General features: G+C 43.2%; 1 protein-coding gene across 5 annotated transcripts in view; it reads right to left on the bottom strand.

Annotated features, from left to right (window-relative positions):
• Snx24 (sorting nexin 24) overlaps positions 1-19980 on the bottom strand; it is a 137326-nt gene that overhangs the window by 33308 nt on the left and 84038 nt on the right. For all 5 annotated transcript variants that reach the window (XM_055622968.1, XM_055622970.1, XM_055622966.1 and 2 more), the window contains exon 3: positions 19062-19166. In XM_055622968.1, the coding sequence (XP_055478943.1) occupies positions 19062-19166 (105 nt within the window). The remainder of the gene's footprint in view (positions 1-19061; positions 19167-19980) is intronic.

Here is a 19980-nt window from a genome sequence, read left to right as displayed (position 1 = left end):
GGGCTGGAGCAAGAAAGCCTAGGGAAGATGGAGAGACTGGATGGTTCTCAAAATTTGCAGAATTAAGGCTCCCTTATCTTGATGAAAAAGCTTCAAAAACCGCAGCCACGGATAAAAACCCATGTTTGATGCTGAAAACCTTACTGAATAATAGCCCCAATGAAAGACAGGACCCTGAACACTCCCGCCTCACACCTGAGCAAAACACAAGAGCACAGGTCCCAAATCTTCAAGAATCTCAAAGCAAATAACCCTGGTCTACGCTTGTCTATAGCTCAGCACACAGATCAAATGTAGTACAGGGCACCAGTGGCAAGAATGGGTGATGTGGACAAGGCAAACAAAACAACACAACAGCCCCAAACCTGCCTCACTGCAAAGCAGAGCCTGTGAGAGAGTCAGAGGGGCCAGGGAGGGGAAGAGCCCTGTAAACAGACTGCAGCCATGCTTTCCCGGGCAGTTACACACAGAAGAAATATGAATTGCAATTGATTTTTCGCCCTGGGGTCACCATGCTCTGTGTCTTATGAACCCTGGGTATTTATTTGGGCAGCAAACTGACAAGTTTTTGTGGAGTGACCTGAGCAGTGTCATCTCTGCTCAGTCACAGGGACTTCACCGTGGCTTCTCTTCCCGGACGCTTGTCCCTCCCCAAACTTATTGGCAAAGGAGTCCTCGACGAAGACATGGAACAATGCAATTACTGGTGTGAAGGGCTCGCAGGACCTGACCAGGAGATACTCAGCAACCCCATGTGTCAAGGAGAAACAAATAGCATCAATCTGGAGGAATGACTTCCATCCCCAAACCTGAGAGCAAATCTCACGCGGGCGTGATAATGGGAGGATCACTAACCTCCCGTGACTTGCTACCCATAAAAAAAATAAAATAAAATAACAGTAAGAAGTTGTGGTCTTCAAAGCAAAATAATATAGAATTTATGCTTTAAAAACTCTATTAAGTGCTTTTTAAAAATCTACTCTCTGTGACTCTGACCAGACTTCATCATCTTCCTGAATTTCGGCCTTCACAGAGCTGTGGACTGTGAACTGTGAATCACAAAACAAAGCATTACTGCTGTAAGCCTATCTCTGAAGAACTTTCCATATTTCTTTCCGAATCCGTCCATAGGGGCTGGTCAGTTTTTTCTCAGAACACGGATTTATAGCAATCTAGTGAACTGCTATGAAACACGTTATTAATGTTTTTATTGAATAGAGGTTTTTAACCAATCCCCTTCTCTTTGGACAATTTTTACAATATACTATAATGAAAATACCTATGTACCACGAAACAAAAGCATGTAAGAATGACTGTATGATAGATTCATAGAGGGAATTGTCAAATCGCTTTTCCAAAAGATCCTTGAAATTTGCACCTCCCTTGAAGGCTTATGGAAATGTTCATTTCTTCATCGCCTTATCAATAATGGGCACAGATGTTCTCTTGACTTTGTAGAAACAGAAGTAAATGTATTATCTTAACTGGCCACATTCTGATTAATAATGAAATTGTCTTTTCCCTGATTTACTGAACACTTGTAATTTCTAAAAATAAACTGTTATTATATGTGCATGTGCAGAATATGTGGGTGTGGGAACATGGTCCGGAGTGTGTGCTTGGAGGTCAGAAGATAACTGTATGTAGGTCTTGAGGATCAAACTCAGCATGCCAGGTTATGGCAAATGTCATTCCACTGGCTCCATTTATAATTATTTTTGAATAAATTAATTTTTCTAATTTTCTTTGAGAGATTATAAAAGCTTTTTTTTCAATCTTGAAAATCAGAACATTGCCCTGTGTATTGTGAATAATTTTTTGACTATTTGATAACTGATTTGAATCTGTGGTAATTTTTTTTTTTTTTTGTCTGAGAATAGAGAACTAAAAAAAAAAAAAAAATTCGTGGAGTACCAGCCTAGGCAGGAAGAAGCTGAATCTGATCACCAATGTGGAGTATGGAGCTCGTCTCAACATGGCTGCAAGGGACAGACGCCGGCCAGTGCTCCACCACTGCCCTGACACGACCACCCCACCTTCCTGCCAGACGGAGGGGGGATAAGCAAGAGAGCTGGCTTATCTGCCTGCTTGTTTCCGGAGGGAGCAGTGACGATGACAGTCCCCCATGTTCACTGCAAGGGCAGGGCACGGAGGAGCCCTCCGCCACAGTGGCACAGGATGGAAGGAGTGAACAAACTAATACACAGTTCTGTAACGGGGACAGAAACAGGCAGAGGACAGAGACAAGGAGAGCTTTGGATGGAGAAGGCCCTGTGACAATCTAACCTCCACTGCAGCAGGTGGAGAGGGCCGGGTCCAGGGTGGGACAGTGAGGCACATTCAGCTGGTAAACACTCACCACTCTCATCCTCAGAAGGGGGTTCCTCAGATTCTGGCTTTACGTTTTGAAATGGGTGCTCTCCATGCAGTTCTGAACTAAGAGTCCTCCTGCCTCTGCCTCCAGAGTCATGGGACTGCAGACACGCATGCACCTTCATGCTAGCCACAAAAGCACTTGGAAAACTAAGATGTGGGATCTAAGCTCAAGTCCCAGCACATGAAAAACAAAATAAAGACTTAAAAAAAAAAAAAAGCCAGGCAGTGGTGGCACACATCTTTAATCGCAGTACTTGGGGGATGCAGGCAGGCACATCTCCAAGTTCAAGGTCAGCATGGTCTACAGAGTGAGTTCCACAACAGCTAAGGCTACACAGTGAAACCCTGTCTCAAGAAGTCAAAAAAGCAAAACCAAAACCAAAATAGAGGCTGGATATGGTGACACATGCTATTAATCCCATCTGTAAAAATAATAGTCAGTAGATTGTAAAATAATGGTCTAAAATAATAATCACAGAGCACTTTAATAAAGTACAAGCAGTACAGGAAGATTATCTATTGTTTTTATTATTTTTAAAAGATTCTATTTATTTTTATTTTATGTCAATGACTGTATATACCCGGGCACCACAGGCTTGCAGTACCCACATAGGCCAGAAGAGGGCACAGGACCCCTTGGAAATGGGATTACAGAGGCGTGTAAGCTGCCGTTTGGGTGTCGGGAACTGAACCTGGGTCCTCTGCAACAACACTGAGTGCTCTTAACCACTGGGCCGTCTCTCCAACCCTGACAACCACCCGTAATAGCCAGAACCTGCAAACAACACAGATGTCCCTCAGTGGAGGAATGGATACAGAAACTGTGCTACATTTACACAATGGAATACTCCTTAGCAATTAAAAACAAGGAAATCATGAAATTTGCAGGCAAATGATGGGAACTAGAAAAGGTCATCCTGAGTGAGGTATCCCAGAAGCAGAAGGACACACCGGGTATATACTCACTTATAAGTGGATATTAGACATAAAATATAGGCCAATCATAATAAAATCTGTATATCTAAAGAAGGTAAGCAAAAAGGAGGACCCTGGGTAAGATGCTCAATCCTCATTCAGAAAGGCAAATGGGATAGACATCAGAAGAGGGAGAAAACAGGGAATAGGACAGGAACCTGCCACAGAGGGCCTCTGAAAGACTCTACCCAGCAGTGTATCAAAGCAGATGCTGAGACTCATAGCCAAACTTTGGGCAGAGTGCAGGGAATCTTAGGAAAGAAGGGGGAAATAGAAAGACCTGGAGGGGACAGGAGCTCCACAAGGAGAGTAACAGAACCAAAAAATCTGGGCAGAGGGGTCTTTTCTGAGACTGATACTCCAACCAAGGTCCATTTGTGGATAGAACCTAGAACCCCTGCACAGATGTAGCCCATGGCAGCTCAGCGTCCAAGTGGGTTCTCTAGGAAGGGGAACAGGGACTGTCTCTGACATGAACTCATAGGCTGGCTCTTTGATCAGCTCCCCCTAGCGGGGGTGCGAGGGAAGCAGCCTTACCAGGCCATAGAGGAAGACAATGCGGCCAGTCCTGATGAGATCTGATAGGCTAGGGTCAGATGAAAGGGGAGGAGGACCTCCCCTATTAGAAGACTGGGGAAGGGGCATGGGAAGAGAAGAGGGAGAGAGGGAGGAATTGGGAGGACTGAAGGAGGGTGCTTCAGCTGGAATACAAAGTGAATAAATTGTAATAAATAAAAAATAAATTTAAAACAATAACAACACCATGACACTATTTTACTTACTTAAAAAATCTATTGGGATGACGGAAATGGGCATTCCATTCAGGACTAGGAATCCTTTGCAATGTTTCCCAAATATAAATATAAAATCCTGTAGATAATATTTATTCATTTAGCCCTGACATAAAGGTATTATTGTGTGAATTATGCATCAATATAAAATACATGCATAAAACATTTTTAGCTGGGCATGGTGGCACACGCCTGTAATCCTGGTTCTTCAGAGGAGGGAGATTATAAATTCCTGACTACACAGCAACACCTTATCTGAAAAACAAAAGCTTCTTAATATAAAGATGCAATTCAATATAGGTTTCACTTTATGGCATATACTGGTAATCTAAAGGTCTCCTCCATTCTTGTTTTAACTGAGTACCATTCCTGGCATGCTCTTTGACGTTGGAACAGAGTGGCTGTTCATTGCATTCAAGAGTGACCAAAAATTTAACATATTTCACACAGAGTTGGATTCAACAACTGTCATTATGAAAACATTACCAAGTGAAGTAAATCCCACAGCTGTTCTTACTAAACCGTCATGCTTTTCCACCCCCAGTTCCATTCACCAACAATGCAAAGACCTTCTGCTGAGACCTGGCCAGGAAACTCTTTTTCCTTGATATCACACAATTGTAGAACAACTGGAGAATGCTGCTTTTAATAAATTTTTGGTAAAAGACCAGTTGAGAGTCTTGCTATGAAAGATTTCTGAGCAGGCCCAAAGTCCTGCCTCTAGGTTGCATGCAGAAAGGTCATGTGTGTTGATATGGTAACGGGCCTCCACAACAAAGGCAACTTTCTAAAGCAGCCTGCGCAAGCTGTGCTGAGGCTTACAACACTTCAGAAGCCGCGTGCTGACCTCTCACGCGCCTCTGCTGGGTCAGGTCAAGGAGAACTTTGGGCTCCAGGAGAGGCTGTGCAGCACCCGCACACTACGGCTTCCCAAGATGCAACAGTATATGCTTTTCAGTCAACTTGGGTTTTCCTGATAAGATTGTTGGGACCACACAGACGAGGACTGTGGGAATGCCCATTTCATGTCAGAGGGAAAACTAGTGTCATTAAATTTTACTTCACAACCTCTGGCACCCTAAAAACAGGCTGCAGTGTTCTGCCCAGGACAGCCAGCAGCTGTTCTGACTGCCCGGTCTCCATGTTCAGTAGGATCTGAGGCTGGTCCCTGCCCTGTAGTCTTGTGAAGACAGTCCAGGGCCTCACTTGTGCCTCAGCATGTATGCTAAACCAAACGGGAGCTGAGGGGATGGGCTCAGAACTTCAGAACACTGGCTGCCCCGTACAGAGGAGCAGGGATCCCAGCAGGCACGTGGTAGTCCATAACTATCTATAACTACAGTCTAGGGTATCTGATGTTGTCTTCCGACCTCTCTGGATGCCTGGCACGCACGTGATGGACATATATACAGAGGCAAACTCAGTCATACACATAAGGAATAAAAACACAAACATTTTAAACAAAATGTCTGGCAGCTAGGTCATCTGGTGACATGATGCAGCCAGCCTGGTGGTGAGGAAGTGGAGAAAGCAAATGTGAAGCACATGGCAGAGGCCAGGTCTAGAATCATCCTTAGAAGAACGTGACTTGCAAATTAATGAATGGCTGAATAAATGGATGGAAGATTTCATCAGAATTTTCTAGTCACAACCTCTCTTTAAGTCCTTGTCCTTGTCTGGATTCAAACAACATTTTTATGTGAATCATGGTTTTAATTGAATTGCTCAGACATTTTCTAATTTAATTTTCCTGGCTAAATAATTAAGATTAGGCATTAATCCCTGTGACTTCCAGGAGCCACAGGGATAGTCACAGATTTGGAGAAGACATGGCTAAGACACACATGGTAAACGCCACCCATATCTGAGAAAAAAACAGTGAGTGTGTTGTAGGATGTTTTAGGAGCTGCCTGATGATGCTGGCCTGAATGCTCAGTGACAATGAAGAGTTTAAGTTAGCCTGAATATAACTCCATTTTGAAATGAAGATCTTGACTGGGAATTGAATTCAGGTACCAGGAAATATCACAGAATGTACACTTGGCAGAGAACAAAGTTAACTCTCCTAGCAACAGCCTCCAGGATATATAACAGAATAAATGCTTCATAGAAAATAGAGACAAACTCCGTGGCAATAATCAATGGGAATCAGTTGAGAATCGGGTGGAAAAATTCTCCCCAATGTTTCAGATATGGTTTAGAAAAATAGCCATTGTGATTATATGCCTCAGAAAAGGTCACCCCACCCTGCTAAACTTCACCCAATTCTGTAACGCCAAGGTTTGTGCTCCCTGCTTGCTGCCATGGAAACCCCCGGCTCACAGACTTTCCCTTTAAAAATCCTGCTCACTCAGAGCTCGAGGTCCCACTTCTCTACTGCTGTGTCAGATAGACTTGGGTCCCGAATTCGATCACTCTCGCAATAAAGCTCTCTTGCAATTGCATCTTTGAGTTGTCTCCTGGTGGTCTCTGAGGGTCCCGTGAACCTGGCAATTACAACAACTGTGCCGTGGTGGCCGTTGGTCAGAGGAGTTAAGTCACTCTATCTAGCTTACACAGTGTGGAGGCCTGGAGCTCTGAATTCACATGAACCACTGGAATGGCTACACTCTTCATTCTAGTCCCTCCACCTCCTCTCACTCACACTGTCTCCATCTCATGAGTGGCCAGCCTCCAGGCCCAGGGTTGACTACACCTCAGAGCTAAATACGGCAGCACGAAGCCTCTGCTCTGTTTATTGTCATCCATGGCTACGTTCACATAGCAGAGGTACAGTGGAGTGGCTACACCGAGCTGAGTGACTTGGAGTCTACAAGCATTTCCTACTGGCCTTTTCGCAGGTTTTGAACTCCTGCCCTCTCTACACATTCCTGTGTTTACCTGTCTGCCTTCCAGTCAGAGTGACAAGACACACGACTTTTAATTCAAGCATTTTCTCCTATCCAAGCTCAGATTTCAACTTTAATTCAGAATGTTATCGAACATCCTTCTCAAATAAATAGAACTGTGGAAAGAAAATGGTCTCGATGCTAAAAATCATAAGCAAACGGATACTGTGGCACAGCCGCCATGCCTCCATGTGCCAGAGTCACTACCAATGCGGGCTCACACTCCCTGTTCTGAGAAATCTGGAACTAACTGCTCTCAATTAATCTGCTCTGCTCTTTGATAGCTTATTTATCAGATTGGGAAAGATGGATTTAATAGCACCTGGTGGAAACAGCTTCTTTAATTGGAAACATCACAGCATTTAGCTCACTTTGTACTCAAGCAATTAAGAACAATTTGGAAAAGTGTTGTTGATTTTTTTTTTTTTACACCATTGTCTCCTTGATTAGATTTCCGAAGACCCCGACAAAACAAATGATAATACTAGTGAGGACTATTGGTACAAATAAGAGCCCAGCAGCCGGGTTACTTACCATGAGGAATGCGAGCCTTCCCCATCTATTTCGTCAGGATCCCACATTCATCTCCCCCATCCTCGTCTCTTGTGTAGGTAAGTGGCAATAGCTCTTAAACAGGGCATCGTTCGGCACCTACCTTTACACAATTATCTTTACTCCAAATAAGCCAAATCAACAGGAGAAATTATTTTTCTTGATTAAGCACCCACATTTCTCTTGGGAGGGAACAAAACAAACAATTAATCTTTCCTTATTTGTTCTCAGAAGTCGCTGCCTCTTTGAGCGCAGGCTATCCAAGGTACCTGTGGCAGCCAGTCGGCAGCAATTAGGCCTGAGCAGAAAATGAATGGACTCAGGGCTGAGGGCCTAATCTGCTGAGAGGCTGGGAGGGAGGGCAAGGTTACACCAGGAAAATTCCCTGTTGTCAGAACACAGTTCAAAATTACGACCTGGCTTCAGCATAATTAACCAGGCTTGGGAATTTATATGAACTAAGTAATTGGAAAGAATTAGCAAGAGATATGTACATTAATCTTTACCAGTTACCCAATGTTTAATGAAATTAAGGGTCTCGTGTTCATTCTTGCCTCCTTAGTTTGCACACATTCTATTTCACCTGTAGAACAAGGAGTGAGTGCCTTGTGAAGAGTACAAGGAAACAGACAAAAACACAGGGAGGAAGAAACAAAGAAACAAAACAAGAAGTAAGGGTAAATTAGAAATGGCCCCTAACAACAGGCTCTGAAAGTCCAATACATCTACAGGACAGAATGTTCTGCAGTGGCTGTTAAAACGGTTTTACAAAGAATTTTTGGCTATTATGGATCCATACTGAAATATGTACAGCTATATAAATATGTATATGAAAATCTATTGGGGAGTTTCTTCAAAATATTATGGAGGGAGCCAGGGGTGGTGGCGCCCACTTTTAATCCCAGCACTTGGGAGGCAGAGGCAGGTGAATGTTTGTGAGTTTGAGGCCAGTCTGGTCTACAAAGAGAGTTCCAGGACAGCCAAGGCTACACAGAGAAACCCTGTCTCGAACCACCCCCCCCAAAAAAAAAGGAGGGAAAAATGGGAGAAAAGACAGAACCTCATCTGAGTTGAAAACTGTTGAAGCTGGATGATTGGTAAGTTGGAAATTTATATTATTTTCATGCTTTTTATATATTGAAAATTTCTTTACAAAAGAAACTTGGTACAGAATAATTGTTTATGACATTTTTAGTAAACAGAGGAGTCTCATTATAGAAGACATGATAAATATTTGAAAATACGAGTACCAGATATGGTAATGCAAATTTAAAATCTCAGGACGTGGTAGGCAGGGCGAGGAAGCCCACTGCCATCTGAAGCCATAGTGAGTTTGCAGGCTAGTGAAAGATGAAGAAAGTGTAGCTCAAATTTGAGGGTCTAAGCTATGGTTTCTTAACCTTGCCACGAGTGGCATTTTATCTGTTCATTGGTGGGGCTTTGATTCCCCCTATTAGATGCAGATAGAACCCCCATCCCCAGCTCTGAAAAACAAAAGCATCATCACACACTGTTACATATTCCTGTAAAGCAAAAACTACTTCTGCCTCAGAACCACTGTGCTAAGGTTAATTACAGGAAGTTATCTGTGTTCTTTGTTTTGAAAGCTTTCAAATACAAACACACACACACACACACACACACACACAGTCAGAAAAATAAAATGTTATTAACATGCATTCATATGTAAGAGTTTATGTCTGTAAGGACATAGATAAGTTGGGTTCTTTGGTTAAGCTGGGATCGTTAAACTAAAAGCAAGTGCTAATTCTTTACAAGACATGATTTCAGGGCTGAAGAGGTGGACTTGTGGTTAAGAACAGTATGGTTCTTGCAGAAGACCCAAGTTCCATTCACAGCACCCAAGTTGGACAGTTCACAACTGCCTATAACTCCAGTTCTTGGTTTAGGGTTTTTATGCTGTGAAAAACACCAATACCAAAAGCAACCTGGGGAAGACAAGACTGATTTCAGCTTACAGTTTGCATCTGGCATTAGAGGCCGTCAGGGAAAAAACCTAGAGGCAGGAACTGAAGCAGAAGCCATGGAGAAGTGTTGCTTACTGGCTTTTCTCTACGTGGCTTGCTCACTTAGCTCTCTTATACAGCCTAGGATCATGGGCCCAGGGATGGCACCACCCACAGTGGGGTGGGCCCTTCCACATCAATCATCCGTCAAGAGGATGCCCCACAGGCTGGTTCAGCAGGCCTCTCTCCTCACAGATGATCCTCGGTTGTCTCAAACTGACAAAAAGACAACAACAACAACAACAAAAGCAAAACAACACACAAACCAAAAACCCCACCACTACCACCACCACCACCACTAACAACAACAACAACAAAAACCACCTAACACAAACAAACAAAAATACTAGCCTGCACAGAGTCCAGCACCCTCTTCTGGCCTCAGGCACTCACACATGCACAAACCTACAAACAGATACACACAATTAAATATAAATAATACACATACACACGATTTAAAAAAGAAGAAAAAAAACCCATATGATTTCATCTCACCAGCCTGACAAAACACTAATCTAAGGAAGCTAAGGGAGAGCCCAGCTTCACTGAACAGCAGCCTGCACTACTAAGAGAGATCACAGTCCAGTCACACTGTGAAGATCCAACACCCACAGAAGCACCGTGTTGGCTCAGGGCAGTGCGATTCTCTTAGAGACCCATCTGCTTCCCGGCAGACATCTGTACACAAAGAAAAGGCCACGCACACGCCTGCCTTCTCCTCAGATACGTGACGTGGAATCACCACCCGCCTGTGTTGAGAAGGGGCTTTGAAGGGGCTTTCCAGGAAGGAGGGCAGATCTGTGTCACGGAACCTCCCATCAGCCATCTCTGTAAAAATCACCACAAAGCCTCGGCATTCTCACCAGCTTGGCTAGTCCACAGGACTGAACCTCAAATACTCATTTTACCAGTACAGAGCTCTGGTTAGGATGTGGAACCTTAACATGTGACTGCTGTGGAATTAAAAAAAAAACAAACAAAAAAACAAAAAAACAAAACTCAGTACATACTGGGAGACTGGTGGCCAACCTTTGATAATTCACAGGCTCAAAACTCCCCCAAGCTCTAAGTTCTGAGCCCCCAAATATGCTGGGACCACCATTCACTGGATTTCATTTTTTTCTACATCTTCTATGTCCACATACATCCCTCTAAGCGATCATAAACATTCTTTGAGATCCCCAAAGCTTTTCAAACTGCCACTGCTGATACCCCTCCACGGGTCTCTACCTCTGAAAGTTCTCTAGCCATAGTTCTGCAGCCTGGGCTGCACCAGGCTCGTCTATCCAAGGTGGGCAAGAATGCATCATCCAAAATTTTTCACTACTACCTCAGAACTGAGGGTGTAGTTCAGTGCCTGGCAAGCGTGAAGACACGGGTTCAATACTTAGCAGTTCACGCACGAATGCGTGCATGAATAAAAATTCAATTGTCTTGAAAGATTGTTTGCATTGTGTCTCTTTAAAAGTAATGCATATGGTTAGTTTTAGAAATGTTAACCACTGCTACAAACTAAAAATTATCTTAACTGGCATGGGTATCATTTTGAGATCAATGGAAATCACTGAAAAAAAAAAAATCAGCGTGTGAGATTAAGCACCAAAATTCTCTGTGGTTCATATGCAAGCCTTTCAAATATGAGAAGAACCACTATGTCTGGAAGAAATTAGGCCTACCCTTTGTAAATTCTCTAGCTCAACACAAAAACACCTGATAGAGCTGCCATAAAATGTAAGAACCCACAGGTCTACCTACCAATCACTTACCACAACGAAAATGAAAAACAAAGACTTCTGAAGTTTCATTTCCTTTTCCTAGTTTACCCAACATCTCACCAATTATGCTGACTTGCTTATCTGGTAAATTCTAGATCGGTGGTTAGGGCAAGGCTGTCTGAAAAGGCAACCACTGAAAAGCCACCCAAGGTCACAGGATTCTTCCCAGACACAACGGAAACATGAATACACAACAGAATCTGAAAACACTTGCTAGCAATGATGGATTTAAGTTATTAACAGATCAAAAAGAGATGGATGGTGGTTTGCTTTTCTTAATCTACATCATCATCTAGATCTATTTAAAGATACGTTGTGCACTAACAAACTTGGTTAAGGTTTCGATAAAATCAGTAAAAATAATCTGCCCTGTTACACTGAGTCTGTATCGATCAATAAAATCACTTGTACAAGGAAGGCACGGTTAAGTACTGACAATCCCAGCCATTAATATTATTTAACACAGTGTGCACCATGCTAAGCAGAACAAAGAGCAGTCTGTATGGTTCACATGCGGGATCCTCACAGGTCCTGCTTCTTTAGAGGCCTCCACTGTGGCTTGTATGGCGCGGGGGGAGGGGAGGGCACAGCACATGTGCCACAGCCTGTCTATGAACGTGAGGAGGCAATCTTGTTGAGTCAGTTTACTTTCTACTTCTATGTGGGTCCTGGGAGTCAACCTTAGGGCACAGGGCCTGTGTGGCAGTCACCTTCTGGCTGCGGACAGGTCTTTTTTTCTATTTCATCTAAAATCTGAAAGAAATCCTCAGTGAGTACTGGACCTGACATTACACATCCCTGCCTGCTCTACCAATGAAGCCCAACATTCTAAGACGGGGGACCGTGAGGGTCCAGGTAGTGATAGCGACAGCCCAGGGCTACCCTAACATGTGCAGACGTCACTCAGATTCATCAGCGCCTTGACATCGTCAGGCATGGATTAAACAAAATTTCACCTCATCCTCACCCGGAGTTAGATGATCAAGAGAGATGCACATAAAAACACTTTATATAAGAAATGTTTTTTCATTACCCTGGGTATCTGTGGTTTTAAGATTGATAAGTAACAAAGAAAAGCTCCTTGAAGAAATAAAACTAACTTCAAAATAATCATGCTTCTAAGCCTTAAATTAGAACCTGTTTTCAAGCTTTAAAGCTTTGCATACTTAAAACCCTAGCAGCTTATGAACAGGGCGATTTGCCGTTTAGACAAGATGAACGTGGAAGCCTCTCTCTGGAACGTGGTTCATCGGAGAACCAAATGACCATTCGGTTAGATTTAATCTGTTATTCTCAGCACTCTTGGGCTTACTCTGCAATTATCAGAAAGTTTAAAACAAATAAAACTTAGGGTGCTGCACTGGACGATAAGGACCCTCAAAAGAACACTCTTTGCTAGCACTACTTTTTAAACAACAAAGAAAAGATGAAATATATATTCCTAAGAATGACTCACAGTCACAAAATGGGTATTTTTGGTTGTTCCAGAGCCAAGTGTCAGGTTGGTGAGATGTGAATCCACAGGAACAAGGTGGTGTTGGGGAACTGGCCAGGGCATGTTTGTACTAGAGGAGAAACTGCTCGGCAGGTTGGCAGGTCGGCGAGCCCTGCAGGGAGAGTGGCGGAGCAGCACCCCCCTGAAGCAGCTGGGCGGCCTGTTCGGCAATCTCATGACCCAACAGGTGCTAACAGCAACGACAGAGTGTTTCATCTATTTCGGCATAAAGCCCTACCCCAGCATCTTAGAAGTAGTGTTTGCTGCTTAGTGGAGGAGAGCCACTCACCACAGGACCTTTTCCTTAGGATAATGATGGAGCTTAGGCAAATGACAGTGAAGGTGAAGAAGATGTGTGTACGGTCTTAGGCGTGATGCCGGCCTACTCCCGGGGAGCGAACAAGATCACGCGTTCTCAAGCACTCCGGATGAGTAGCGGTCAACACAGAAACTATTATTTGTGAACTCCCCAACATTAAGGCTACAGATAAGCTGTGTTTTCAAAGAAAAGTTTAGATGGTGACACAGCCTCCATGGGACTACCTGCATGTGTGATGCTGGAAATTTGGCTTATTTCGTGTGGATGTAAGTACTGCAGACTGTGTTGTTATGACGTGTGTTAAATAAAGTCTTAAGCTGGCAAAATAATGAAATAAAATTTTTATCTCAAGGTACAAAGACAGTGTTCTTAGGGGATTAATGAAAGCAAATAAAAATTCTGTTAATGCAGTTAAAACCTGACATAAAAGCTTAAGGATAAAGAGGTCCACAAAACCCAATCGCTTGGTCAAACATGCAAAATTTAAAAATTGTATTGTATACACAACAAGAAGATACGGAACAAGGAAAAGAGCAGAAGGAGATCACCAACTTAAACTGGAAAGATACTGGTTTTAAATTACATGATTCAAAATAGAAAATGAGAAAGTAAATGGTAACCCCTTTCAAAATTAGATACCAGAGCATTCCCCCAGGGAGGCGAGGAGCTGCTGGAGCTCAGTGGGAGAGCACAGCACTTGAGGCCAGGTTCCACCCCCAACATAACTACAGAAATACAAGTATGTGTATTTTACACACATCTACACATAAAAGAGGAGAAAGTGTAGCAACAGAGTTTCACAGTAAGACTAAGAAACACCAAGATTAAAATAATATCCAGCACACTCCTCTAATCCCAGCAATGGGGAGGCAGAGGCAGTCAACCTTTGAGTTTAAGGCCAGCCTGGTCCACAGAGTAAGTTCCAGGAGAGCCCAGGCTACACAGAGAGACTTTGTCTCAAAAAACCAAACCAAACCAAACCAAACAACAGTAAAAATACTACCCTAAATGAATCACAAAACAGAAGAATAACTAAATGAATCAGAAAAAAAACCACAGGCCAATCTCAGGAGGCAAAGAATTAGCCACTTCTGTTTGTAGACACAGGCAAAGTACTTAAAATAAAATATCTCGTTTAAGCTGGGCACGGTGGCACACACCTTTAACCCCAGCACTCCAGAGTGAATTTGAGGCCAGCCTGGTCTGCATGTTGAGTTCCAGTCCGGCCAAGTGTACACAATGAAACCGTCCCCGAAAAGAATAAAATACTGTTTAAGTCAGTGTATTTGCACCATCAGTTTAGCACCTTTTCTTTTTCCTGTGCTCCCTATGATTTCGCATATCCCAGAGTTAAAGCAGAAGAGTCAGCAGCCAAGAAATTCGGGGAGGGGGGAGAAAGGAAGAAAGGAAAGAAGGAAGAAAGAAAAAAGAAAGTGAAAAGGAAGAAAGAAAAAAGAATAAAAAGGCCCACCCAAACATGTGCTTCCTGGCCAGAGCGCTGCCCCCATGCCAGCCTTCACGCTACTTTTATTGGATAAACTTTGTTCCACCTGAAGATGTGAAATTATTATCTGAACATAGAGGAGCTTCCTTGCTTCTTCTCTATCCTTCTCTCATCTCTCCCGGTCTCTCCCTCTCCTTCTCTCCTGGTTATTGCTATGTTCCCAGGCTGATCTTGAACACCAAGGTTTAAGTTATGCTCCTGTCTCAGCCTCCTGAACAGGAGGGACAACAGGCACAGGTGCTGTCACTTTCTCAAACACACCGTAGGATGTTTTAAAAAGACCCGCCATTATAGATGCACCAGAGAATTCTGCTTCTCTGCCAGAGAATTTTCAAATAAGCTATATTATTTAAATTGATATTGATGCAATTTCTAAATTACGGTTTAGATATTAGTATGCTGTAAAAGGAACTTCTATTCTCCTGGTTTAGTTGCTGTCTGGGAGGCTATATTGCCTCCTGCTAACCTAGGCCTAATCCCAAAGTTTCTAGCCATTGTGCAATCTAACCTATGCCTAGAATGTTTTCAGTCTCTGAGACTTACTGCTTAATAAGCTTACCCTTTCTTGTTCTTATTGAGCTCTGGGCGGGCTGGTTCAACTCAGCTGTTTTGGCTCAAACTCCTCTCCTAACTTACTCAATCTGGCAGTTCTTTTGTTCTCTGAATTGCTCTGCTTGGCCTCAAACTAATTCAGCAATCTGCTCTAATCTCCTGGCTCCTTCTCACTCTCTGGCTCATTCAATCTTCAACTGAGTTCTCGCTCTGCAATCTATCTCTCTATTACTATCCTAATAAAAAAACAAACAAACAAACAAAAAACCCGCCCCTCCATTGCCCTCTAAGTAGCTTCCCTTTTCTCTCTCTTCTCGAGAAGAGTTGGGACTATTCTAGTCCGTGAAGTCTTTCTCTTATTTGTCATTTTTTTCTGCCACTTAATTAGACACAGAGACCTAGAAGTTCTTTAGAATATGATCTCTTGCCAGAACAGCCATATTCTGAAATCAAATTCTTCTACAGTGTTCTGTTTGCTTCTGCATGAAAGAACAGTCAAAACATTGGAAAGTGTAGGCCTTCTTTTGACTCTCACTTTCAAACTATTAGTGGCCACCCCCCCAAAATGATAAAGAATGTGAAAAATACAGATGTTAAGAAAGTTTTTGCTTCTTTTGATTAATGTCTCAAAACAAAACTAATCTTGAAAATGAGTAACTTTATCTTTCTTTTTTAACATTAGTCTCTTACTTAAATATAGCTCCCAGAATGTCCCATGAGCCATTTTCAGGCTGAGGCAGCAGAATGGTTGGCACCCGGGAATTCAACGCTAGCAGAGGCAACATATGAAGCCACTCCAAACTATAAACAACAAACAACTCCCCTTTAAGTCAGATGACTTAAATGGAAGCACTTTTTCCTAGGATTTTAAATGTTTAAGTTAAAAAAAAATTTTTTAAAGTATGGTGCCAGAGAGCTGCCTCAGTGGACCTGAGATTTGTGCCCAATACTGACAAGGCAGCTCATAACCACCTGCTGCTCCAGCCCCAGGGGACCAGTGCTCTCTGCTCTCTTCTGGTCTCTGTGGGCTCCTGTGCACATGAGGTGCACCTACTGATATGCACAATCTCTCTCTCTCTCTCTCTCTCTCTCTCACACACACACACACACACACACACACACACACACACACACTTAACAAAACAAACCATTTACCCGTCAAACAATTATTCAACCAACCATTCAGGGGAGAAGCAGTCTGGTAAACTGTAATATTGATCTATAAAGTCTTTTCCTGTATCTACGGTTACATATTTATATGAAACTATGAAGGGTGAAAATTTTTTTTCTAATTTAGAAAACCACCAGTGTATATAAGAAGAGCTTGTGTTGGGCAATGGGACAATAAAATCCCAGCCCCGGCCCAGTACTTGGGAAGGTGACAAGGTATCAGGGCCCGCTTGACCTCAGCCTCTTCATGTCCAAAACATCAGCATGGGCCACCACAGATTATGTGTGGGGTAGAGATCACAAGTGACCAGTTGACTTCCAGAGGAAGAAGGGAAAAAGGGCTATTTGCTCCGACCTTTTCAAGAGTCGGACTGTCACAGGGGTGACTGTGAACTTCTCTGACAGGCAGCAAACGAGCTACAGTAGGTAATCTAGGCCCTGTGGCCTCAGGAGTGTGGCTTGGAGACAGCAGTACTTGGTCTGGCCGTGGTCCAGGCCAGTGCTGTGCTGTGCAGCTCTGGCTGGGCTAAACTTGCAGGGATGGCGTTGTTAAAATGTGCAGGTGGCAGCGACTCCCTGGGGCTCAGGCTGGTCCTGACGGCAAATGGGATTCTCCCTGGAGTTAGAAATGTATTTCTTTATACATTTTTTTGTCTTTTCTCATCAAAATACAAAAAATTGACCAAAGAGCAAGAACTGCCCACAGCCAAGGCTTTGCCTTCACTTCTACACGCCACAGCAACCTCCGCCTGGCTCCCACTGCCAAAGGAGAAGAAGAGGCCCCTGACCGAAGCCCTCTGGGTCTTCAAGTCACTGAGTGACAACCAAATGAATCTGAAACACATAGCAGGAAGCAAGTACTCTCAGCCCTCAACCGCACCAGTCAAGCCTTACTTCTGAGAGTAGAAAATTGTAAGCTCAATTTGAGCGTCATTGTAAGCTCCTCTCCTTGCCAGATGATTTTACCCACATATTTACATATGAAGCACAAACAACTTAAAATGTTTACACTGAGGAATAATGGAAATCATGTGTCAAATGCAATGGGGGGGGGGGGGCAGCAAAGGGGCATGAAGCTTTCTTCAGAACCGAAGCCTGAAGATACACAATATCGGCGGAAAATCTGGCCTACAATTGAAAGCATGCTGTTTACCTATCTCATCTAATTAGAGGGAGCATGCTTTCTACCCTCTGCATACAATTTCTTAGGTCTCTTTCTCTTGGTTCTTGGTTTGCTGTTTGCTCTGAAGTGTTGCCTGAAGCTATGGAATCCTGATAGCTCCACGCACAGAATCTTGGAGAAGGCCACACGTGTTCCTGGCATTTCAGATTCCGGTTTTCTTTTACACAGTGAAGACTTCCACCAAGTCCTGCTGCCCAAGAGCAAAACTGGCAAGCAATGACCTCCTCAGAGCACCTGCCGCATCTGCCCAGTCTTCCTTGACCAGGGCAAAGACACAAGCGAAGGCTGGGAACGGACATTTAGAATGTTCCTTTCCACCGAGAAGGTGTCCACTGGGTCACTGAGCCTTAGCCACCAGAGACTCAGACCGAGTCCTCCATCAGAGCCCCACATGGGGACAGCCACACAGGCCTCACAGCTTCCAGCATCTCCTCTACATAAGGTCTGCCCAAGGGCTGAAGGGGCCACAAGGACAATGAAAGAAGAACATGGCTCTGCTGCTGTTTTCTCTAATGTAATTCTCTCAGAAGGATCATCTTCCTAACTTACATGAAGGCTGGCCCTTTTGTCTTGTTTCAGTTTTTGAGGGAGGACCTCCTTGTGCCAGCCAGGCTGGCCTTGAATGTCTAATTCCCCTGCCCCAGTGTCCAAAGCACTGGGATCATAGGTGTGCCCCAACACACTGCATCTCAAAGCGCTGGCATTATATGTATGGCCCCAACATATTCGCATCCTTCTTTTTTTTGAGGCAGGATTACTTTCCTCGCCCAGCCATGCTCACCTCCACATATCACTTCTCACACAGGACTGACCATTTGGGCCTGTCTCTCTCTGCACCTGGCCTGCCAATCTATGCATGGTCACCTGAGACTTCAGGGGGTTTCATAAATCTCAGAGAGGTGAACAGTGTCTTATCCTCTTCTTTGCCTTCTCTGTCACTTACGGGGAGGAGGCTCCCATCTCGTCTAACTCAGTTTTGCTTGTCCCTCGAGGTGACAGCAGAGACCTTCCTGCTGCAGTCCTTCTAGACATATGTCCCAATTCGCAAAGAAGTTGACACTTTCTCGGGAGCAATGTCTCCACAGCCTTGGTGGGGACTTACATGTGTGCTAATCTGCCCCATTGAACAGTCATTTCTCCCATGATCCAACTAGTGCACCACCATCTAAAGCCCAAGGGCTGAGAAAACAGAGTTATTTTATGTAAACCACAAAGCAATGTATACAGCTGACTTTAAAAACAAACAGATCATTTCAATAGCATTCTTCCAATGGCACCGAATATGCACGTGCCCAGTGCACAAGAAACTTTAAGCAGAATCCAGTGAAAGCTAAACGAACCAACCAGTAGCCGAGTCTGCAGCCGTGAACAGCCCGTATCTCAGAATCTCCTGCTGACGGGGTGAGACACAATGATCCAAGCTCTGTTTCACTGAGGATCTAAACACCTCTTACCTGTAAGTATGTTTCCAGGCCTTGCCGTCGCTGTTCCAGGACCTTGGGGACCCAGTTCCTGACGTGTTTAGAGGGGATTTCTGGAGTCTTTATACATTTCTTAAGCTTTCAAGACAAAAAGGAAAAGACGCTAGTTAATTACAACGAAATCATTTAGAGGAAAGAAAAAAAACAACCAACGATAGCAAACCACAGCTAAAACATGTTGAAAATTTTTTCAAATATTTTTTTACATAGGTGTTCTGACTGCGCAGGCTTCAGGAAAAATAAATGTTTTGTTTGTTTTTTAGTTGTTATGATATGTAATTCAGATTTAAATGAAGCTTTTTTTTTTTTTTTTTTTCTGAAAAATTGTTAGGTCCAGTACGTGAGTTAAAAGGGAAGCAAAGTAAGATAGTTTTAAAAATCAATTTATTTAATAGCAAAATTAACCTGTTTTTAATCTAGTTTTCTGACTAAGGAAAAAGTTCTTCCACATATGTTTCACATAAAAAGTATGGTTATTTCTGACCACTGTCCCCAGAAATGCCACATGAACCTGAGCACTCTTGAAGAATCTCTCTTCAAGAGAGATTCTTGAAATTTCTGAAAAAAAAAAAAAAAAGTGAGATTTAAAACATAGCCAAAGGGTCTGGAGAGATGGCTCAGAGGTTAAGAGCACTGGCTGCTCTTCCAAAGACCCTGAGTTCAATTCCCGGAACCTACATGGTGGCTCACAACAATCTAAGGTGAGATTCGGTTTCCTCTTCTGGCGAGCGGGTGTACGCATCGGCAGAACGCTCACTACATAATAAATAAACAAACAAATAATAAATAAATAAATAAATCTTATTTATAAATAATAAATTTATAAATTTATAAATAATAAATAAATCTTAAAACAAGAAAAAACAAAACAAACAAAAAAGTACTCAAAAGC

Source organism: Psammomys obesus, unplaced genomic scaffold (assembly GCF_907164565.1).
Source record: "Psammomys obesus unplaced genomic scaffold, mPsaObe1.curated_primary_1811, whole genome shotgun sequence".
Classification (NCBI taxonomy): domain Eukaryota; kingdom Metazoa; phylum Chordata; class Mammalia; order Rodentia; family Muridae; genus Psammomys; species Psammomys obesus.
Note: the sequence above shows the minus strand (reverse complement) of the source record. Positions and strands in the feature narration are given on the sequence as shown.